The following is a 23350-nucleotide window of genomic DNA, read 5'->3' as shown; positions in this document are numbered from 1 at the left end:
AAACGGTTATTATTTAAGTCTATAACGTGCATGCTAGGTTTTGGAAGTTTGCCAAATGTTGACACTGAAGCTTTGAGGAGAGATGTTGCATTTTTCATTTGAAAGCATTAACTGAGCGATCATATTGATCACAGTTTTGTCTTTTCCTTGCAGCTCGAGATTGAGGTCATTGACTTCAGATCATTAAGATAACCACGTATCTTGTGAAGCGATGAGCAACATGTGTCCACCACAAGAGGAATTGCAAGATAAAACTGCAATTAAGAACAATTCTATCATTTTTTATTTATTTAATATCACACACACACACACACACACACACACACACACACACACTAGAACTCTCAGAGTTCTGTCTAAACTGTGTGAGGTCACAGAGGGGATTGTGAGGTCATCAGCAGCAGAGTTTTCTTAGCCCCTCAGTCAGCTCAGCAGAGATCATTTCATCTGAGACACTAACCTGTTAAGACGAAAAACACACCTCTGCAGAAAGATCCAATCTGAAGCAAAGCGATCCGAAAAGGAGAGAAAAACAACAACCAAACACGTGAACCTACTTATCAACTAATGTCTGAGAAGAAAACGGTAAGAGAGTGAAGCTGACTGGTTCAAACTAATTGACCGATCATGTTTGTAGCTAGTTAGTGGGTTTCAGTTTCAGCTGTTGGATAGATTGTGATTTTTCATGCGTCAGGTTTCATACAGAGACAAAGTGGAAACTTTACTGCCATGATTTCTGTACAAACAAACAATATACCAAATTTATCCTTCAAGCATTTCTGATGTGAAACACCATCAATAAAATGAAAACCAGACAGGTTAAACAAGTAAAATGTGTCTCAAAGAATGTGTTTGAGCTGATGTACAAACCATATTATATCAGAATCACTTTATCAGTCAGGTGTTTGTGTATTTATTGTCATACCGTCTTTACTGTTGTACACCATACATACAAGTTTAAAATGAAATATTTCAACACCTCTTTGAGATAGGTTTACAGATTTCTAATGTTTGTGTTTCTCCGACAGATGTCTGATTTCAGTCACTTGAACAAAGAACCAGAGCTCATGGAGGCAATCTCCAGCTCTGTTACGTTCTTCTTATTCCCAGAATCTGTTGAGATGACAAATGTCCCTGCACCGGGGATGACTGATCAGACTGTTGATGATTCTGATCAGTTGGTGGACGGTGACCACCTCAGAGAGGACACAGACCTCAGCAGCCATCACAGTTCCTCATCTGAGGACGACCAGAGCCTGTGTTCACTGTCTTTGTGCTCCCTCAGCAAGTACAGCAGATCCATCTGCACGTCTGTGTGGTCGTCTGCTGCATCAGACGTCTCTGAGGAGATCCCATCTGACATCAGATCAGCGGTAAGATCTTCATCCTGTGACACCTCCATCAACAAGGTGACTAAAGAGGACTGTGAGCCTCCAGCACATCGAATTTATTCATCCATTTTTAGATGGATTCATATGAAAAACTTCACAATATGTTCAAACATGCTGCAACTTCAAAAGGATAACATTTAGGAGAATCGGGGATAAGCTGCACCTGTAGAGGTCCAGTTCTGAAGTTAATAAAGCCAGAAAGAGGAGGGGGAGCTAAACCATGAGGAATTCTATAAACTAGGCGGACATTTTTTTATTTACAAGTGTATTTACAGTTGTCCAATGTTTGTGTTTCTCCCTCAGATTTTTAATTTCATGGAGAACGATGAAGAACAACAGATGAATTGTGACGATTTACGAGAGAACAATCATGTCACACATCATGTTTCATCAATCAACGAGGAGATGTCCGACTCTATGACCTGGGCTTCCCTCAGCGAGGACAGGTCTACGATCAGTGTCAGACCTTTCTCCTGCAGTTCTTCTTCCTCCGTCAGCTCAGCCCTCAGTAAAGTGACTCAAGAGGCTGCTGGGGAGACAAAAGACAACAATACTCCTCACAAGGTCCAAACAGTGCTCCACATCCATGTGGCACAGCGTTTGTCTCCAAGATCCTCTGAAGAAGAGGAAAGTGGTTCATTCTCTCAGGAGGAACCAGAGAACGAAGAGGCAGAATCCTCCAGCTTCAAAGCTTCTGCCTGCTGCCACTCTGAGAACAGTTTGGAGACAAACAAGGAAGAGGAGACACAGGCAGGATGCAAGAACACGATGAATAAAAAGAAGAGGTCTCTCAGATGGTGGAGGAGCGCAAAGGTCGCGCCAGCTCCACTGAAACTTTCAGATGATGAGGCTGCTAAATCTGACTGTAAGGGAGAAGGAGAGGGCACGGGAAGATGGACTACACCTGAGTGGTCTTCAAGCATGATACAACCAAAACAGAAGAACAAGAGCAGCTTTACCAAGTTCTTCAGCAATATATTCTCAAAGGTAAGGATGCATTTATTGAAACAATGCAATTGTTGTTGACAAGGACAAATTGCTGCAATGGCCCAAAAATAAAGAATTATTATAATTTAATCAAAATCCAGTTGTAGCTAACGCCCCCTACAGGCCTGGAGCACTTCTGTTGTGAAGACTAAAAATGATGTATTTCTGCATGTTAAAGTTAAAGTTCAGATTAACTGTTGTGTTGAACTGTTTAATGACATTTCTGATCTCTGTTTTATGACTTTCCCACAAAGAACGAGAAGAAGATAATGGAGAAGGAAGAGGAGAGGACGTCATCATACGCTCATGCTGAGAGGTCTCCCTTCTGGGTGCAGATTATTTGTGCAAGTCAGGCACGAAAGATGGATCCAAAACTAAGAGCCGGATCACGGCAGTCCTAGCCTGGAAAGATCTTTTCACAACTGCTCTTTTACTAAAGTCCCTCCCCCCAGTCCCCGCCCTCTACTCCTCTAAAACCTGTAATGGTTAAAAATAAATAAAAATAAATTAATGTTTGAACATTCATGGACGTAGTTGTTTGAGACTTTATGATAAGGGTTTTTACAATATGACAAACACCAACTAGTGTGTGTTTGTTCTGAGCTGATGTCATGATTTGAGTCCAAATGGAGGCGGAGTAAGATTTTAAAGGAAACAGTTTGATGCCTGCAGAGGTTAAGAGGTCAAAGATAGGATTGTTTCCATTTTCATCCTTTCTGTTGCATCTTCATTTGTGTTTCTCCTTAAGTGTGCCTCAGCTGTGGTCCATGAAAAAAGATGTTCAACACGTCACATACTTTTTGTCCAGACTTGGAAAAACAAAGAAAAAAAAGAAGTTTATTTATTAGTGACATTTGGTATCTTAATATATTATGACAGATTTTATTAGATCTCTGAAAAACATTATTAATCACTAAACTATCACCTGACCGCAGCCACATCACTTTGTTTTTTATTAAGTAAGGTAATACTGAACAAAATAAACAAGTGTGTTCGATTCCTGTTGTGAAGGTGGAATCAAACGCCCAACCTGTGTTTGAAATATTCCCATCTTCAAGTCATTTAAAGCTATCTGACCATGTTCATTTCACATGTATGCATTTTTAACACTGGATTAAATGAACAGAAAAACACCAAGATGTTCATTGGCAGAGCGTGGAGGGCAGGAGGGAGTGTAGACCTGGATTATAAAGTCTAGATAAGGAAGAGCCGTTTTTGTTGCTGTTTTGTAAGCGAGCAGGAGACTTTTAAATTTGATAGGAGCAGTAAGTGGGAGCCAGAGTAAGGAGATGAACAGTGGAGTGAGAGGCTCTTAAAGGTAGGTTAAAGAGCAGTCCAGCTGCTGCACTTTTTATCATCTGCAGGGGTTTGATAGTGCATGTAGGAAGACCTGCCAAGTGCAATAGTCACAAGAGCCTGTACCAAGAGCTGTGCAGCATGTTCTGACAGTAAGGTCTGATCTTTCTTGGATCTTAGATATCTCATTAGTTAAGATGGAAAAAAAAAAAAACTGCCCCGTTTTATTAACTCACTAAAGCCTTACCTCGTTTATTAAGGAAAAACATCATTTTCACAGGTTATTGCTATTAACGTCTCTTGATGAGGATTAATCTGATCAAGTTAAACTTCCGTTAGCAATAAACTTTAATCATCATTCTTACTTATTTGTAAATTATTTATTTCACCTGATAGACGTCGATCGTTTGCAACTTTCAGAGATGTGCAGTAGATGGCGCACTTTAACAAAGCTGTCCCTTCAGTGCACTGCCAGACTCATGTTGAACAGAGATATGCTGACACTGTGTTGGTTTCAGCAGATAGACATAAGGCAGATATGTTTAAAGGAGTCCCCTCGAGTACTGAATTAACGTGTTCTTCAAAAAAGACAAGGAGTGCTCTGTGGTAAAATGAAGTCAAACAAATAATGACTTTGCCTCAGTTGAGACAGATGGAAAATAACATACATTTGTTGTTTATTTGCACAAACCTAAGTTTACGAGCTCTGACATTATAAACCATCTTTTACAGCTTAAACATCACTACATTGCAATGTCGACAAGCTAGTTCAGGCAGTCAACCTTCCAGCTGCTCTGGTTTCACACGTCATGCCTCATTTCCAAAAACCACATAACAACTTCTTCCAATTAGTCTATTTAAGCTGCAAGAGTTCCAGTCTCTCACTCTGCTCTTTTATTCACAGCTCTGTCCTGCACCAATACTTCACTCTAACTCAGTCCTACCACAAGCCCAGCATCCACCTGTAGGCTCCGACTACAGGGGTTTAAGATATCATCCAATCACTCCTTACATTTCTGCAAGTAAATGAAAACTGTGAGGAGTGATGAGATCAGAGCCTGGAAACTAAACAGAAACTATGTTCTGCTTAAATATAGATTGTAAATGATACAAACGGGAGTTAACAGAGTAAACTGCTGGTAAACTGTCTGTTACTTAATCTGAACACAGATACTGCAGAGCACACAGGTGTAAACATGGACTCTAAACATGCCAAAAGATGCCAGACTCCTCCCTTTCTGAGAAAGTCAGCTTCCTTACAGGAACCACTGAAATGTAAGCATGATGAAACAAAGACAACCTTCTCTAACAAAGGAAAATCATAGCAGTATACTGAACTCCTCTATAATGATAAGCTAAACATTTTTCCCTCTAGTGAACTTTTTCAATCCAAATGTTGTACAAGAATTACAATTTGCAGAGGAAGAATCTATTTTGAGTTTTGTCCAAATTACCTGAACCTACTGTAAATTCAAATCATCAAGGTACAATCTCGATAGTCCAAGATGGGCTACAGTTCTCAACTTTCGCACATAAACACACTGTTCATGTCAAAATCTCTACTGTCTTATTGGGTTGTGGACACTATCCAGAGATTGTATGCCGGCCTGCTCGCAGTCTTAAATATATTGTGGGAGGTACTGTAGAGACTTCAGTTATCAGGCCCTCTCCTCTTGAATCATCTACAAGCCAGGGTCGGGGAGGCAGACACGCTGTACTTTTAGGAATAGACTTATAACATTCCTTTTTGTTAAATCTTATAGTTAGGGCTGCCGCAGGTATACACTAGCTCCTAGTTATGCTGCTACATGCACAGACTACTGGGGGAACTGGCACTTTGAGGACTCATCTATCTCTCCAGCTCTCATATGCTGCTATGTGGTCACCTAAGACCACATCTTCCAGGTTCTACTATCTTTAAGCAGCAGGCCCTCCTTTGGGAGGGTGTACTGAGTCAGCCTTGCTGTTGAGAGGAGACCTGAATGTATGTGTGGGCTTCGTGGGGTCTTTGGCCATGTTCTAGGACTGGCTTTGAGTCTTGGGTACTGAATTACAGGTGTGGCCTTTGAGCCTTGTGTAGCCTGGTTCTGTAGGCATGTAAATGGTTGACTTGGGTTTCTTGGATTATATCCTGCACCGTCCTTGCAGGGTGTCTTAAAAAATTTCCATGTACATGTTATGTAACGGGGCGGGAGATAGTCTTAGTAGAGAATTTAAGGGTACATTGTGATCTTGGCACTATTGCAGCCTTTTGGCTCCTTGGAAACATTCTGATCAAACTATCATTGACTGCATGCCAGCAGAAGGTACTTTACAGATGAGGCGTGAGTTAAGCCGTGGTTTCTTAATATTTTATCCACTGACCCTCAAGCAGGGGAAACGTATCCCATACAGGGGTGTCTCTTCACTTAGGGAATTAAGGTTACAATGTAACTATTATGTGTTAATTCAATTTGTGTGACCTTAATGTAGGCCTGTATTCCTCCTTTTGATAGAACTAGTCAGTGTTGTTTAAGGTGTTGATATATTGAAACCATGGATACAGTGATACTGAAAGTACAGGTATGCAGGCAACGAGGAAATAGTTTGAGCCAAAAATAGCCAACAACACTAAAAACCTGCCAAGGATACCAGTGAGTCATTTATAGTGCCAGTGGTTTCAGGAAAGAGAACATCATTTCATTTCAAACAGTTAGGGTTAGGGTTAGGGTTAGGGTTTCAGTTTTTGTCTGTTTAAATCATAGACTGTATTAATGGACGAAGCCTCACTCATCTGTCAATGCAGGGGGCTTTGGAGTCCCGTCGATTAGATAACGACAAACTGAGAGCTGGCAGGTTGTAAGCCTCAGCAGGGGTGCCCAACCTTTTTTGACCCAAGATCTACTTTTCAAGTAGCCAACTTCCCGTGATCTACCAGTCCAATGTCAACATTGCAAACCCACACACATTGTTTCCAGTCTGCAGTAACTAACTTCACAACGCTCTCTTTCTTGTTGTCACACAACCACGAGGAATCAATCAATCATCTTTATTTATATAGCACTTTTTATACAAAATGCTGAACATTAAAATCAATGCATTACATCACAACCCTCCCTCCTTTACATCATAACCCCTTCCTCCCTCCTTTACATCACATCCCCTCCCTTCCTCCTTATGCACGCACCCACACACACACGTTAAGTTTGGGAGTGTGTAAACGCTCTGAGCGCTAGCTGCTGGCTACTGTTGACAGCTGTCAACTTCCAGTCATACATATCTTGCAATACATATCTCGCTCAGCGCTCAGATCCTCCGCGGACCCTCCTCACGATGTCGCGCCGGCTGTGATTGCGCAATATTTACGTTGACTCATGGTCGAGTTGGAATCATTTCGCGGTCGACAGGTTGGGCACTCCTGCCTTAAAGCAAACACTTTGTATACAGTTGCAAGAAAAAGTATGTGAACCCTTTGGAATAATAGATAGATGACTTTATTGTCCACCGTGGTGGAAATTTGTCTTTGGCTTCTCCAAAATATAAAAAACACACAGGACAGATTAAAACACTCCACAAAGTACAACAATATGCAATAAATAAATAGTTGTGCAAACAGGCGACCAAAAATAAATGAATAAATAAAAATAAAGGGGGGGGGGGGCAGTGGATGTAATAGCTGTACCCTCTAAAGGGGGATCACTTCTAATCTGGATTTCTGCATAAATTGGTCATAAAATATGTTCTGATCTTCATCTAAGTCACAACAATAGACAAACACAGTCTGCTTAAACTAATACCACACAAACAGTTATATGTTTTCATGTTTCTATTGGACACACCATGTTAACATTCACAGTGCAGGGTGGATAAAGTATGTGAACCCTTGGATTTAATTACTGGTTGACCCTCCTTTGGCAGCAATAATCTCAACTAAACGTTTCCTGTAGTTGCAGATCAGACCTGCACAACGGTCAGGAGGAATTTTGGACCATTCCTCTTTACAAAACTGTTTCAGTTCCGCAATATTCTTGGGATGTCTGGTCTGAATCGCTCTCTTGAGGTCATGCCACAGCATCTCGATTGGGTTGAGGTCAGGACTCTGACTGGGCCACACCAGAAGGTGTATTTTCTTCTGTTGAAGCCATTCTGTTGTTGATTTACTTCTGTGCTTTGGGTCGTTGTCCTGTTGCATCACCCATCTTCTGTTGAGCCTCTGTTGGTGGACAGATGGCCTTAAGTTCTTCTGCAAAACGTCTTGATAAACTTCGGAATTCATTGTTCTGTCGATGATAGCAATCTGTCCAGGCCCTGAGGCAGCAAAGCAGCCCCAAACCATGATGTTCCCTCCACCATACTTCACAGTTGGGATGAGGTTTTGAAGTTGGTGTGCTGTGCCTTTTTTTCTCCACACACAGTGTTGTGTGTTCCTTCCAAATAACTCAACTTTGGCTTCATCTGTCCACATAATATTTTGCCAGTAGTGCTGTGGAACATCCAGGTGCTCTTTTGCAAACTTTAAACGTGCAGCAATGTTTTTTTTAGGAGAGCAGTGGCTTTCTCCGTGGTGTCCTCCCATGAATTCCATTCTTGTTTAGTGTTTTCCATATCGTAGATTCGTCAACAGAGATGGTAGCTTGTGCCAGACATTCCTGTACGTCTTTAGCTGACACTCGAGGATTCTTCTTCACCTCATTGAGCATTCTGCGCTGTGCTCTTGCAGTCATCTTCTCTGAACCTTCTCCATTTATAAACAATCTGTCTTATCGTGGACTGATGAACATCAAGGCTTTTAGAGATACTTGTGTAGCCCTTATGTAACCCTTTCCAGCTTTATGCAAGTCAACAATTCTTAATCGTAGGTCTTCTGAGAGCTCTTTTTTTTGTGAGGCATGGTTCACATCAGGCAATGCTTCTTGAGAATAGCAAAATTCAAAACTGGTGTGTGTTTTTTATAGGGCAGGGCAGCTTTAACCAACACCTCCAATCACATCACATTGATTGGACTCCAGCTTGGCTGATTCCTGACTCCAATTAGCTCTTGGAGAAGTCATGAGCCTAGGGGTTCACATACTTTTTCCACCCTGAATGTTTACATGTCACATCCAATAAAAACATGAAAACATATCATTGTTTGTGTGGTATTAGTTTAAGCAGACTTTGTCTATTGTTGTGACTTAGATGAAGATCAGAACATTTTTATGACCAATTCATTCAGAAATTCAGGTTATTCCAAAGGGTTCACATACTTTTAAGATAAGATAAGATCATCTTTTATTCATCTCGCGAGCGGAGAAATTTAGTGTTACAGCAGCAAAGCAGGATAGCAGAAGGAAATCACACAGTGCAAAAAATTAAAATAGAAAAAAAAAGGGTACAAAAAAACAATAATCAAGAGCTAGTATAAAAATATGCATCAATTAAAGAGCTAATAAAAAATATGCATCAGAAAAGGAACAGTTGAAATGCCAGTAACCTAACGATGTAAGTCTGTATAAACAGTATGAACACTAGTATGCACACAGTGCATATAAGGATGGAATGTTATTTTGGAATGCTTTTTCTTGCAACTGTAACTGCACACCTGCTTCTGGATTTTAGTGTCTCTGTGATTAAGAGGAGGCGTAGGTGTGTTTATTTAACAATCTGTTTTCTTACTGTTTATAAAGCAACCTAGGTGGATTTAATTCAAATATAAAATTCTATTTCAAATTATATCTAAAGCTAAAAACAGAGAGCATTTTAAGCTTAACCATTTTCCAAGATTAAATGGTAAACAGAGAACTCTTTATCGTGCATTTAGGGAGGTATGGTTGAGAGATGGAGGTTCAGCCAATAGTGAAACCCACAAAGAGCTTCAAATAAAGCTGTAATGGAAACAAAGAAGTATGAAAGAAGGATTTCCAGTGGCAGACTTGGCAAAGATTGTTTGGCTATGTTGTTAGAAACCTGCAGAGGGTTTGGTGATGTGCAACTTCAAATATTTCTGTTACACAATGCAAATGGGTGATCCCTAACAAACAGAAGACTTCTTATTGGTTACTGACTGAAGGGCTGGACTCTGATCAAAAAAAGCTTTTGAATTTAAATTAAGTAAAGAAACTCAGTGAATGCTATTCCTGCAGGTGAACAACTCGTACAGTGACCTGCTTTGTCTCATCAGCATCTATTGGTTGGCTCCAAGGTGAGTATTCTTGCATAATATGCAAAAGCTGCTTAAAGATAAAACAGATCCCAAAAAAATATAGATGTTTTCTAACAGTTTTGTTTGAATTTACTCTCCAGTGCAAACAAGTTTTTCAGATGTTTAATTGCTGATTTTATGCAGAGACTCTATAATAACTAAATGTGTTGCTGTACTTCCACATACTGTATATTTGCATCTGTCATTTTGTTTGTGCATGGCGTTTAAAAGGATAATAGAAACTTGTTTACTTCTCAGATACCAAGAGGCACCATGGAGAATCCATTTGACAGTGGACAAGTAGAAAAAGAAATTAAAGAAGCTCTAGAAAAAAATGACCAAGCTTTAGCTGTTGCAAAGATCAATGAGTATTTTGATCAACAGAAAAATGTTCCACTGAATATTGCTATAACTGGAGAATCTGGAGCTGGTAAATCCACCTTTGTTAATGCTTTTAGAGGCATAGACAACAGGGACGAGAACGCTGCTCCTACTGGTGCTACAGAAACCACCATGGAGGTGACACCGTACCCCCATCCAAACTATCCCAATGTGACATTTTGGGATCTTCCTGGCATCGGCACCACAAAGTTTCCAGCTGACAAATACATGAAGCATGTTGGATTCGAAAAATTTGACTTCTTCATCATTGTTTCATCCGATCGCTTCAGAGAAAATGATGTGAGGCTGGCAAAGGAGATTCAGAGAATGGAGAAGAAGTTCTACTTTATCCGCTCAAAGATTGACAATAGCATGCGTGACGAAGAAAGAACTCAGAGGAACTTTAACGAAGAAAGTTCTCTCAAAAAAATCAAGGACAACTGCATTCAATGTAAGTGACATATCAATAAAAGAATAGTATTGCTCAGTGTTAATGTTTTTGAAAGCTGTCACATGATTTATTTATTTCACTGCAATAAATTTGCTAATGTTCAAAAGTTAATCGGGATTAATCACATCTTTAAATGCATGTCTGAAATCCCATTATTTGGCATTTAAATATAGAAATTGTAAAAAGCCTTTTATTTTGAAGCTGAGGGTACTTTTTTTGCTTTTTGATTTCAACCATGCTTTATTCTGAAATAATGTAATGACATTCTGTTTGGTCAAAGGTTACAATGTTAATTATAATAATACATTTTTTTTTAATATAGAGCTTTTCTAAATACCCAAAGACGCTTTGACAAAAAACTAACAATCAATAAACAAAACAAAAACTATCAATATAAGGTAGAAGGATTGGACTTACTGATTGTAGGTAATGTTGAAGAGGTGAGTTTTAAAGATTTTTTTTGAAGGAGGTGAGTGTCAGGGAGTCTCAAATGTTTTTTGAGAAAGAGTCCCAGAGTGTGGGAGCAGCAATGGAAAAGGCCCTGCCCCCCAAGGGACAATGTATTAACTTGACCATGGAAAAAGGATGTTGTTACAGATCAAACTAAAAATGGCTGAAAGGAATGATAAAAATGTATGTCTGATGTCATAAGAAAAATACTGTTCTGTTGTTTTAAAGTGAATTATGACATTCAAAGATGCAGCAGTTCTGTCTATTCCCAAAAGTGTGACTACAGGGCACCACAGTGGATGCGTATTCATGGTTTGCATAAAAGGCACAAAATAACAAACAACCACAATTAAAAAAAATAAATCTAATTATTTTAGATCTAAATTAAAGGTGAACAACAAGCTAATGCTGGCAGTAGACATTAACAAATATCTACATACAGTAATAGTCTGACTGAATGTTGCATATATATAGTCTAATATAGTCAAAAGAAACATTAGTACAGTGGGTGAATTTCTTTTTAACACTGTTGAGATCACACTACTATGGGAAATAACTTTGGGATATAAAATATTTTATCAGCTAATTTAAGTTCTTCTTGTGACACAGGTCTTCGGCAACAAGGATTTAAGTCTCCCCAGGTCTTCCTTGTGTCCAGCTTTGACCTGAAACTGTATGATTTCCATCTGCTGGAGGAGACTCTGGAGCGAGAACTTCCTGCACACAAGAGGGATGCCTTTCTGTTTGCCATGCCCAATGTCAGCCGAGAGATCATCAACAAAAAGAAAAAGGCTTTTCATTCAAAAATTAAATATTATGCTACTCTGTCTTCAGCCGTAGCAAGTATATTAATTCCCGGGCTTTCTATTGCTGTTGATGTTGCCTTGCTGGTTGGTGTCGTCAAGCAGTATGTATCCCAGTTTGGTCTTGACATCAAGTCGATGCAGAGCCTAGCCAACAGCACGGGTGTTTCTTTAAAGGAATTAAAAGAAGCCACCACTTCACCACTAACAGCAACAAAAGTAACCCCTGAACTTGTGATGAAGGTGTTTGCCCAAAACTCCAACCAAATGACATTAAAGGCAGTCGAGGAAGGGACCAGATTCATTCCAGTCTTTGGAATCCCAACAGCAATGGCCCTGTCTTACATCACAACCCACAGAGGTCTCAATAATTTCCTCGACATACTTGCTGAAGATGCACATAGGGTATTCAAAAGAGCAATGGGTTTGAAATCCCCAAGGTAATGGTGTAAAAAATGTATTCATACATTTGACTTTCAGCTTCTGTAAAACAGTTGCATAATTAAAAATTGAGCATCATGCATTCAGAAGTTGAGTCATGAGACTGAAGAACAAAGAGGACCCACCCAGTGCTTATTTTAACAAAAGGCAAAATAAGGCTTACTTTTCAAAATCCAGCAAAAATCGAAAAAGAAGAAAACCAAGAGCCACAACGAAACTTCCTCCAGGAACACAGATAAAATCTGACAATGATCCAACCAGTGATATGTTAGGTCACTGAAAACGCACTGTTTGAAAAACTCCTGGCGTGAAGATTTTCAAAACTTTGCATAAGTTGTTTATGTGAAGACGGGGAAAATTAGTTTTGGGCTTGTAACATCACAGTGTGACGGTTTCTCCTCCCTCATTGTGCAATACTGTCATTTTAATTTACTTTGAGAACTGTACGATAGCTGACATTACCAACTAGTGCTGGTGTTAACGTGGCTAACCGGACCTTTTATATTCCCACACATACAGCTGCACTTCCACTATGTTGACTAGCAGGGCTGCCTGAACAGAGAACTTTGCAAGTGAAGAGGTCATTGCAGAGAAATGACAAGAACATTTTAACATGGTTTTTGTCTAGGCATGGTCATGACAGCCGTCCAACAGTGCATATTTAACATACTTAACCCTGGAAGGGTTTCAGTGGCGGCCATAATAAAAGATGTTCAAATTCTGTAACAGTTAAGGAGACTTGGGTCAATGCTTCCTTTATAACCTCCTTTAGCATAGGAAACACTGGACCATCCTTCACCAAAGGAGATGAGAAAGATTGTAAGATCAGCTTTTTGAGAACTTATTATATTATCATATTGGACACGTGGAGTTTATATTAATATTGATTTGATTATTCTTGTTTGTTTTTCTGTTTACTTTTTTGTGCTACTTGCACATATATGGGGAATTTGAGAATCAAAAACATCTTTTATTACACCCTTTTTGTCATTTAAAGGTATCAAAGTACAAAATGTATGTAACAGTAAAATAACATAACATTAAGAAACCTATTCAATTTGGGTAATGCAGTTTTAGAAATAACTGACTTTTTTTCTTAAAAGCACACAATTAGATGCTTTTTATTATTTTAATATTCATTTTGTTATTTCAGTTATTTTTTAATGCAAAGAACTTTTGAATTACATTCAGGCCCCCAGTGTTATAATGTAAAATAACAATTGTACATTCAACTTTTAACTTCTGTAAATGAGCATCCTAAGAAAATGTGACATATTTTGCAGTTGATCTTTCCTTACAATCATTTTTAATTAAAGTAATGCAGATGCAGATTTTTTCATTAAAAACATGACAATTTGCTTTTACATTTGATGTATAGTCACTATTATTTGAATATCAAAATGTTTAATGCAAAGAGATTAATGTGGAGATTTTAAGGTGGCTTACTAAACGGCTTCCTAAACTCCTCATATCAGAAACCGCAAAAAAAATGTGGTTGCAGACAGCTTTGCATGTTATGTTCATGAGGCTTATAATAAAATCCTGAGAATGAGATGACTTTCATTGTCATTGAACTTTCCATTTTTATGATTCATTTGAAATGGTTTCTGTATCTGTTTTCATAATACACGGTAGTGTCTTGTTATGTAAACAGGAGAAAAAGAGAAGAAATGACTCCGAAACAACCTGTAAGATTTATTCTCCCTCTTTGACATGTGTCATTGTCATTGTGATAACCACACTGCCCTCTTCTGGTCATGGTACAGAATTACACTACAACACAATACAAAGGCTATAATTATTACAAATGTATCAATTGTTGCGTTTAAATAAAAAGTAAACGTTTTATTACTGGTGTAGTTTATGATTGCCGTACCTGCACCATGAAAGCAGTCTGATCGCCTCTTGATAGCTTCTCTGATTTTCCAGCAGCTTTTATTCATTCCTCTGTTCCCCTTTCCCAAGCAGCCTTACTTTCAGAACATGCATAGTTTATATGCTGCATGTGTGTATTTACGCTGCTCCACCTTGGCTCCTGCTCATCACTGATGGGGAATTGAAGTTGAGGTTGAATCCTGGAATAAAAGGAAAACAGCTGTTGAAAAACAAAAAACCTCATACACTGATAGCAATGCATAAACAGACCACTATAGTGTTACATATATATATATATACATATATATACATATACATATATAGATGCTAGTACACACTGAGTCATTCATCACATTGAAAAAGTTATATTGCCCAACAAGTCAGTAATATGATCTTTTTCACATGTAATGGGAAAGCATCCTCAACCAGCAAACATAAATATATCTATCTTACATTGTCTCAAAAAAGTTTATAACCTTATAAACCAATCTAAAACTAGCATATATCAAACAGATAAATATCTATCTTACATTGTCATATCATATCATGGTAACAGTTAAATACACACACTAAACAACGACTGTATAGAGTTTCAGGTTTGATCAAAATCTGATAGTATGGGGTGCTGGTAGCGCCGTGGTAAGTATACGCCCCCATGTATGAAGGTTATAGCCCTCCAAGTGGGCGGCCGAAGTTTGGATCCAGCCTCCTGCTACATTACGTTATTCCCCACTCAGTCTCTCTATCTACTGTCCCGACTGTCTCCACAGTCCTGTCTCTCCAATAAAGACCGAAAATGCCCAAAAACAAATTTAAAAAATCTGATGTTACTGTACCTTTTAAGTCGACATTGTTCTTTATCTTCTCACAGTGTTCGTTCACCCTCAGCTTGTCAACAAATGTGTGTTCTCTCAGAAGGAGAGTTGTAACCGCTGCAGTCGCCTTCAGAGACCTTCTGTTAGCGTTGAGTTGCACCAAAAACTGAAAAGTTACATATTGGGGCTTTAAACATGATTAATCCTGACTTACTGATACCATACTAACATATATACTGATTTACTGACTGACACCCTACCTGACTTACTGAATTGGCCGCATACTATATCTGTCTTACTGACTGACATCATACCTGTACATAGATAACTGAAATCATACCCAACTTACTGTGAAAAGAGTTCAGGGCTCAAAAGAGTTCAGTGTCGCGGGAAAAATCCAGATGTGTGTTCAATGTCGATGTTTATTTCTAATCAGGTAGGTGAATAGAGTGTATGCATCTTATCTGCAGCCATCCGATGTCGTCTGAGCAGGTACTGCAGCTGGCCTCACTGTGTAAGCGACCGTCCTCACAATGACTTGGCTGGGCTCGCCATCAAGTTCATCGATATTGTGGTCCTTAAAAAAAAGAAAAGAAAAAAGTGTGGAATTATAAATGATGAAGTTATTATTCTGTTTCTAACGTGAGATTTAGTTCTACTACAGGGTATTTTTGTTATGTATAACCAAAAGCCAAGGACATTCATTTTGAAACAGTATTTTAGCAATTACATTCATTATTCTTTACCTTCAAACCGTTTAACTCTTCATATTTCCCATTTTATAACCCTCATATACAAATTGCTATATATCGCATTCTAAAACATGAGAATGAACAAAATTATTATTACTAGACCACTTAACAAATGCATTTTAACAACCAAAATCTGTTAAAACAAATGTTAATTGTACTTAAATCCATTAAAGTGGCTAATTAAACTCATAAAAGGTTTTAAATGTCAACAAAATGGGTGAAGTGACCCTTTAATACTATGGGTTAGCCATTAGCATTAACAACTCGGGCTAGCATTAGCGACCATTATTTAACATGTGAAAAGATGACAAGTGCACCAAAGTATAGGACTTAACATAGGAAAACCATCTCGTACCACTATTTGGTCTTTTAGTATCTGGACTTAAACAGCACACAGTCAGTTTCCTCTCCACATAGATTAAAAGGCTAACATGCAACATAAAACTCAAACTCACCAGAGATTCATAAAGACAAAAATAACTCAATGGAGGAATTTTTCTCACGCTCGCAGATTGTGTTCTGCAAACAGAGCAGACTTATTAACACCAAGACACGTTTTTGAATGGATTAATCAAGGTTTTAAGACTATTTCATGGCAATTCATACCAGAAAAAGTGTAATCTGCTGGTGGCTGTGAACCTCATGTCTGCCAAACAAACAATGACGAGCGCGCGCTTCACTTCCGACTGCTGCTACTGCTACACAGGGACACGCGCCCTCTACTGGTGAAAATGCATAACTGCATATCTAGACAACATGGGTCGAGCTGCCTTATATTTCTATGGGTTTCAGAGAAAAAAGGTCTGCATGCACAGACTTCTGGTCGTTATGAGCAACGTTTCCATTGTTATACTCGTCCAACTGCAGTCTTTTTTTTCTTTTTCTGCAGTTAGTAAGCCTACATTTCCTGTCCTGCATGTTTCCTGAATGTGCACACACTGGGTTTCTCTTGTGTTTAAAAAACGACAATTTTTTTGGCATTAAAATAAACCCTATATTCTTTATGAAAACATCTTCTTGGTCATTTTTGCACAGCCATGCCTATCAGTGGTGTCCGTTGGTGTTTTACAGTAAAATTCAATTGTCACCATTGGCTACTGTATTTATGAATCATTAGTCATCAAAACGACTTTTATAAGATTGCTTTTTCATACTTATAAGATCCTACTTTACTCAGTTAGGTTAGTGAGATTTAAAATGCAAACCAGAAGGATTCAAAACTGCTCTGATTTTGGACTCTTGCTAATGGTGGTGAGATTTCTACACTTTTCAAATGTTAATATGCATCAAAAGTTTTAGGCCTATATTGATATAGCCTTCCTCTTTTTGTGCAAGTTCATTTTGCAAGCTAAGTCAAAGAGATGCTGGTAAATACTTTTTCATCAGTTTAGTTATAAATGTCACATCAGTTCAACATTTGTTCTAGAAAACATCAGAAAACTATACAGCAATAAACCGTGCAGCAAATGTATGCTTAGGAACCACTTCATCCATTATATTCTTGAATATGATGAATGGCTGAGAACTCTGTAAAATGACGAGTAATATTATGTGTGCCTTCATCTGTGCACCAAAGAGTTGTCCACATAACACAGTGAAGAAGATTTAAAAAAAAAAAAAAAAACACAGATTCATTTTAAGGGACAAAAGTTTATTGTAACCCTACCAAAGACACAGGGTGAGAAAAAATACAAAACAAAAATAAAATTATACAAATGAAAAAAAAAGAAAAAAAGAAAAAGAAATTCTCATTCTTATACAAGTCTCAAAACTATCCATCATACATGGACCACAGTTGAATTATTCATATTTTTAATATAACATTTTATTGTAATGCTGTGTGTACATACAAAATATAGCAAACTAAATAAGGCAAATAAATAGAGGTACAATTTACAGGAAAATGGAACATTCCTCAATGGTTTTTTAATCTTTTTTTAATGTCATCTCAAACATCAAGCGTGGTGTACAAAATGCTTTTTATCCAACTGTACATTTTCAGTGGAGGATTCTTTTTTTTCCAACCGTAAAAATACTAACTCCTCACAATGATACAACCTCTAAAAGTGGGTGCAACTTTTTCTCAGGCAGTACGAACTGTCGTGTGACAGGTGTGTTCCATTTTTCTAACGATTTTCTATGAAAAGGTCAAAGTCACACTGTGCACGTTGTTTAGGCATGCAGGTCGAAGCCGAGTGCATGATTTCATTGAAATGTGTAGGTGGGACAACGTCACCTTTTTCCCTCCTCACACATCGGAGGAGGTAACAAGCACACACATAAAGGTGTCTGTTTCAAACAAGTGTCACCTTTGTGTCCTCCTAAGTCCCACCTCTGCCATGATACTGACTGAATATTAATGTGTTTACAGCGGCCCAGCCGGAGCGTCCAAGCTCACTTGCCCTTTATCTCCCTCCTCTTCTTCACACCGGGTTTTTCTGCACCACTCATCCGTTGCACCCTTCTCACGTAAAGAGGGATCTGAGCCCCTCATCATGGCGCTGCAAATGGAAATGTCCCATAATAAAAGTGCATTGAACAAGCTACTAATTTCTTTCCTCTGACTTCCATCTGTACACTCCCCAATCAGCCAGTCAATGGCCAAATAAACATCCATACAACATAAACATGTAATAATACTGACAATGTTGCAATACCCCTCAGTAAATAGTCTGCACTACACTACAGGTTAAAGCTCTGGATTTGAGTGTAATGGGTCTGCCAAAGTCTGAAATACTAACTCAGATTAACTTGAAAGACAAAGTAGCAGAGGTTAGGAAACAGCTCAAAAATACACAAATGTTGGTTAAAAGAATAGGCAAACGTCCTCCTCCTCTTAAGAGATAAGGGACTTTTGTAGATTTTATTTTTTTTTTAAAGTGTCTGCATGTCTAAATGTTTTTGGTTTACCAATCAATCTCATAACTCAAAGATCCTCTCTGCACACTACTCATCTTTTTAACCTTACATCAACTTTACTGTACTTCAGAAAAATCAAAGAAATTAACTCCTGTGAGTTTTAGTCATTTTGCCTAACGTTCAGGTCAACTGGCGCCTAGTGTTAACACTCAGGAGAAGTAGCCACATCTGCAGCCACAAGGTGGAGCCAAATGTCCCGATTTAAACTGTCAGCTTCTGGAAAACACTTTCTTTTTTTTTTTCTTTTTTTTTTTTTTGGAAAGCCACAATCACTTAACACAATAATAGGAATGATACGTGTGTGAAAACTGGTTCAGGCACTTAAAGGTGAAACAAAAATATGTTGAATCAAATTGTATTAAACACCAACTGGGATAGCATTTACTTCTCGATTTGTGTGGCCATTCAGATGTAGAGTAAAGGTTCAGTTCGTCATGAATGACATGAGAATTTACGTTTTTGGAAATACACTTCTCTTGTGTTTTGTAACATCAAAGTTTGTAGACCAAGTGCACATTGGTTCAAGTACTGTGGGGTCATTGATCTGTTTTAATTTGGAGGACGGGAAGTGTTTACTGTTTTTGTCACTGTGAGAAAAGCCTTTAACCTCTTTGTTTTTAGAGACAACATCAGGAGCCTATCACTCGATGCAGTCACACACAATAAGGGCACACGTATCTTGTGTTTGGTTATAATCATACCGAACAAAACTAAATGATTCCTTTTTTACTTCTCACGTCTTCAGCCAACAAAGGAGATTTAACAGGGTGTGTCTTTTGCTCTGAATCCAATCTTAAAACTCTTCTCCTGGACTCTAAAGCTCACAAAGAACATTGAATGAAATGAGTTATTTAAAAAAAAAAAAGAGAGGTAACCATGTATGATATTCCAACTCTTTGTATGCAGATAAGTTGTTTTCCAACATAGCATATTAATCACACTTCTTTCCTCATTTAATGTAGTGTGCTTCCTCATCACCCTTAGAAAGTAACTTAAAGAGACTTTCTCCATTCACCATACACACACTGAAGCTCAAATTCTGACATAATGAACTGCTTGGAAGATGAAAAAATGTTGGGAAGTTACAATTTTCCTTTTCCTTAACCATGCTTTTAGAAAATTTAGCAACTTCAAATTTTCAAATGTAATATAGACACATTAGCTTCTGTTGGACACCAGCTAACATTAGCGTTTAACCATTTCCTAGCACATGTTCCACTGTTCGTTGTTGGATGTTGTAGCTGCTGTCCAATGCCAGCTAATAGGCTATATGTACTGATATCCCTGTAGGTTTCAGGGTTAGGTAGGTACTGATCAACCTTAAAGCAATTGTTCTGAGTCCTTAAGTTTGTTTTTTTTTAACTTTGAAATTATGTACACAGAAATACAATGGCTTCCAATCGCAGAATTTGAGATTCCCATCCCGAGCTTCATGTCAGAAAAAAGGCTGCCTTGTGAATATGGTGAAAGGTCGACTCTTCATTTGCCAGTTTAAATGCCTCTCTATGGGCACACTCTGCATACCCTTTAAGTGCTCTGTTGAACTGCAGTATAGAGTACATAGTGTGGTCTCAGATCACAATACCAGCTGAAATAAAAACATAAATGTGTGTAATCAGGCTGAATCTGAGCAATAAATCCCTGGTTTAAATCCTAAAGTGGACTGATGGCTTTACATAAACCACAAGTTTTAGCACCAGTGGAAGAGATCCTATAGATACAATGGATGGGAACCGTTATGCAGCATAATTTTCGCCCCCCATGGTCTGCATAGTGGTTGCAGCAGATGAATCAGAAAACACATTCAGATGCAAGCAGACAGCTGAGCAGTGAGAGCACTGTAAACAAACCGCCAAATATGCCTTTACGTTTTAATTTTTCATGTGGCATTCCTTCATTATCTTTTACACATAAAGGTATTTTAAGTACAGAGAGGACTTTGTCGGGTAGACCTGCCTGTGTGAACCACTGAGTGAGAAGTTTTGTCAGAAAATCTACAGTGCAAACAACACATACTGGTGAGAAAAGGTCAAGCAATTATCTATTTTACATAAAGCGCAAAATGTATAGAAATTCACTTCAACAGCAATGTGAACTTGCAACACCAACAAATAATGCATCGTGTGTACAAAACCCCCAAATGCCATGAAAACATAAAAAAACCCTCTACATCTTTGCAATTAGCTTGTCTGCATCTGAATATAAATATATATCAACGCCTAATCGCAGTATGTTTTTTTGTTAATACATTTACATTTGTGTTCCTCTCGTTGCTTTGGCACTCATTAATGCCAGAGCAATGTTGAAACGACTGGAGAGTGTAGGTGAGGCTAAAACCTGGTGGCACACTCATCGTGTTGTCGGGTGGAACAAGATGAGAGAGGTTGTTTTTTCTTTTCCTGTCCTCTGAAATAGCCTCCCGACTAGTGAACGCTGTGCATTAGAAGAGGCCAGGTTGGGATACATCCTCTGTTATGAAGCACTGTTGTGTGCCCTTCCTCACACTTTCAGAAGCTTGCAAAGCATTCTGGGAAAGGTAGTTCATGAACATCCACTTATCCTGATGCTGGAGTGTCTCTAGTCCTGGGAACCACCATGGCCGTGGAGGTCATGGCTGAGTTCCCGTAGTTCCCCCACCTTCTTTTTCCAGATATACTTTTTCCTTCCTTTCTCTTGGCCTGGAATCTATTTACAGCGTGACTGGTGGATTTGAACATCCTATGTGTTTTTAGAACCAGATACATAGAGAATAGGCTGCTCAAGCCCCGCGGAGGTTACTGAGAAACGGAGACAGATTTGTAAGATATAAAGAGCAGTGAAAAAGAAGGGGTGATGGAGAGCTGGAAGTTTGAACACAGTGTTAAAAGGATAGGGTCAAAAGATGTGGGATAGTGCGTCACAGTGGTCTGTCTGTCTGTCTGTCCATCCATCCATTGATCAACCAATCACAAGTGTCCTTCATCCAGCTCATGAGATCAAACAACACCCAGGACAAACAGGTTGGAAACAGCTTTACAAGACCAAATCAGAGGAGAGTGTTGCATCCTTCGAAGTGGCGTTACTGTCCATACATGTCACCACATGTCCAGCCTTTATTTACAGCCTCTCCCATGTCAATGGTCACCACTCGAGAACCTGGACTAAAGGTGTCAAACACCTTGATAGAATTTAGGTGTTGAGTGTTTAGTTTTTGTCCTTCCATTACTCGACCTAGTAGTTGACCTTGGTGACAGCTCGTTCGCGGCCGCCGCCCTCCACCAGCTGGTTGACTGAGCGCTTGCGGTTACGCTTGAATTTGTTAAGGTCCTTGTCGAAGACCTCACCGGAACGTAAAGCCGACACAAGGTCGTCAAACTCCCCGCCGACCTCGTCTGAGGCCCCGGTCTTCTTTGATCGCCGTTCCCGTTCCCTCTGCTCCTTGAGCTAGAAAATTAAAAACAGGAGGTCAGGCGACACAGGCAGACAGATAGAGGAGTAGTGATGGACAAAGGACCCCTGCAAACATAATACATCACCTAGAGATGGCTAAATCTGTTTAAAAGTTTTTTTCTTAACTAACTGTCATGCTGGGACAATAACGTGTATGTTATCTTATTTGATTGTACCGTATCTTATCTTAAAGTACTGTACTGTCACATCATATCATACTGTACTATTCTGTAGTATTGGAGATCAGCCAATGAAATTCACCAGACGGAGAATAATGACTTCATTCAAATACGTTTAAAATTTAAACATCAAGAATGATTATCTTAATGTATTTCCAACACCAAAAATCTTCTCAGATTGATGTTATAAGTGTATCTGTATTTGGATATCGATGTATTAGGGCTATTGGTTATTATTTAAGCCCATATAGAGATCTTTACCTAAACTTAATTAAACTACATTATCAGCCTCAAATTAAAAAAAGAGAATTGTTCTGGCTGTTATTATGTAACAAAGATAAGTTTTGGTTTCACAGGAAGCACAGGGAAGTCCTGCGGGAAGGTAAAATAGCTTCACTTGGAAGCGTTCTCACGTTCTTAAAATCATACCCGTGTGCCTGTAATACAGTGTTTTTTAGGGAGTCCCACTATGTGAATCAGCAGAATATATTCTTCAGTCTCTCACCATGGCCTCCATTCGTGCCCTCCTCTCCTCCTCATCTTTACGTCGCTGCATGTTCTCCAGGTCCTGCCTTGCTTCACAAAACGACTGCAAGAAGGTGTCGAAGATCCCGAAGAACTCATCAGGCTGCATCCTCCCTTCTTCCTCCCCAAAGTGCTTCAGAGATTTGGTAAACTGTGTAAAGACAAGAATGCATAACGTGTTTACATTTTGACAGGAAGTGACTGAAAGCAAGCCTTGAACAAATAAACAAAGATAATACAAACATGAAAACCCTTTTCTTTTTTGCATATCTTGCAATAAATCTGATCTTTCATGATTGTTCATATATTTAAAAGAGTATCCATCCTTGCCTAAATCCCTGTGCTTTGGGTTTATTGTTGTGCGATTTCTTAAGACTGCAGCCGCACACAAGCAGACATGCACACAAGCAGAAGATGGGAGGCTGACTGCATGATTTGAGCACCGTATGTCCACCCTGTTCAGTCCAAGCTGTCCAGTGCTCTGTGCCAGGACGAC

The 23350-nt window shown here is 38.9% G+C and overlaps 3 protein-coding genes and 1 long non-coding RNA gene across 7 annotated transcripts in view; 2 read left to right on the top strand and 2 right to left on the bottom strand.

Moving 5' to 3' along the window:
- Window positions 1-372: 372 nt before the first annotated feature.
- LOC306840546 (uncharacterized protein) lies at window positions 373-4418 on the top strand. The gene is made up of 4 exons (XM_079369912.1): window positions 373-585; window positions 1029-1373; window positions 1695-2378; window positions 2633-4418. The coding sequence occupies exons 1-4, from the start codon at window positions 568-570 to the stop codon at window positions 2777-2779; spliced, it is 1194 nt and encodes a 397-aa protein (XP_079226038.1). The 5' UTR covers window positions 373-567; the 3' UTR covers window positions 2780-4418.
- A 5164-nt stretch (window positions 4419-9582) lies between these two features.
- LOC306840545 (interferon-inducible GTPase 5-like) lies at window positions 9583-14031 on the top strand. 2 transcript variants are annotated; one of them, XM_079369911.1, is made up of 3 exons: window positions 9583-9834; window positions 10093-10666; window positions 11726-14031. In XM_079369911.1, exons 2-3 carry the CDS (start codon window positions 10108-10110, stop codon window positions 12361-12363), a joined length of 1197 nt encoding a protein of 398 aa, XP_079226037.1. In that variant the 5' UTR covers window positions 9583-9834; window positions 10093-10107; the 3' UTR covers window positions 12364-14031. The 2 variants fall into 2 exon arrangements, with proteins under 2 accessions (XP_079226037.1, XP_079226036.1); XM_079369910.1 differs by having other exon boundaries at window positions 9583-10666.
- A 12-nt stretch (window positions 14032-14043) lies between these two features.
- On the bottom strand, window positions 14044-16495 carry LOC306840552. Its single transcript, XR_013781343.1, has 5 exons — window positions 16409-16495; window positions 16258-16321; window positions 15365-15627; window positions 15072-15310; window positions 14044-14435 (listed from the first exon to the last, which is right to left on the bottom strand). It is a non-coding gene; the product is annotated as an uncharacterized lncRNA (long non-coding RNA).
- A 937-nt stretch (window positions 16496-17432) lies between these two features.
- The window catches only part of daam2 (dishevelled associated activator of morphogenesis 2), a 117713-nt gene continuing 111795 nt past the window's right edge, over window positions 17433-23350 (bottom strand). For all 3 annotated transcript variants that reach the window (XM_079369896.1, XM_079369898.1, XM_079369897.1), the window contains 2 exons: window positions 22835-23005; window positions 17433-22144 (listed from right to left, as the gene is read on the bottom strand). In XM_079369896.1, the coding sequence (XP_079226022.1) occupies window positions 21932-22144; window positions 22835-23005 (384 nt within the window). In that variant the 3' untranslated portion in view covers window positions 17433-21931. The remainder of the gene's footprint in view (window positions 22145-22834; window positions 23006-23350) is intronic.

Source organism: Symphodus melops (assembly GCF_947650265.1).
Source record: "Symphodus melops genome assembly, chromosome: 19".
In the NCBI taxonomy this organism is placed as follows: Eukaryota; Metazoa; Chordata; class Actinopteri; order Labriformes; family Labridae; genus Symphodus; species Symphodus melops.
The sequence above is the reverse complement of the archived record's forward strand: the minus strand, read 5'-3'. Positions and strand labels throughout refer to the sequence as shown.

Excerpts from the sequence above, each read along its gene's own strand:
- LOC306840546 (XM_079369912.1), top strand. Across the intron at positions 1,374-1,694 it reads CATCTGACATCAGATCAGCG|ATTTTTAATTTCATGGAGAA; the intron begins GTAAGATCTTCA and ends TTTCTCCCTCAG. Across the intron at positions 2,379-2,632 it reads TCAGCAATATATTCTCAAAG|AACGAGAAGAAGATAATGGA; the intron begins GTAAGGATGCAT and ends TTTCCCACAAAG.
- LOC306840545 (XM_079369911.1), top strand. The coding sequence starts at position 10,108 with ATGGAGAATCCATTTGACAGTGGACAAGTAGAAAAAGAAATTAAAGAA. Across the intron at positions 10,667-11,725 it reads CAAGGACAACTGCATTCAAT|GTCTTCGGCAACAAGGATTT; the intron begins GTAAGTGACATA and ends CTTGTGACACAG.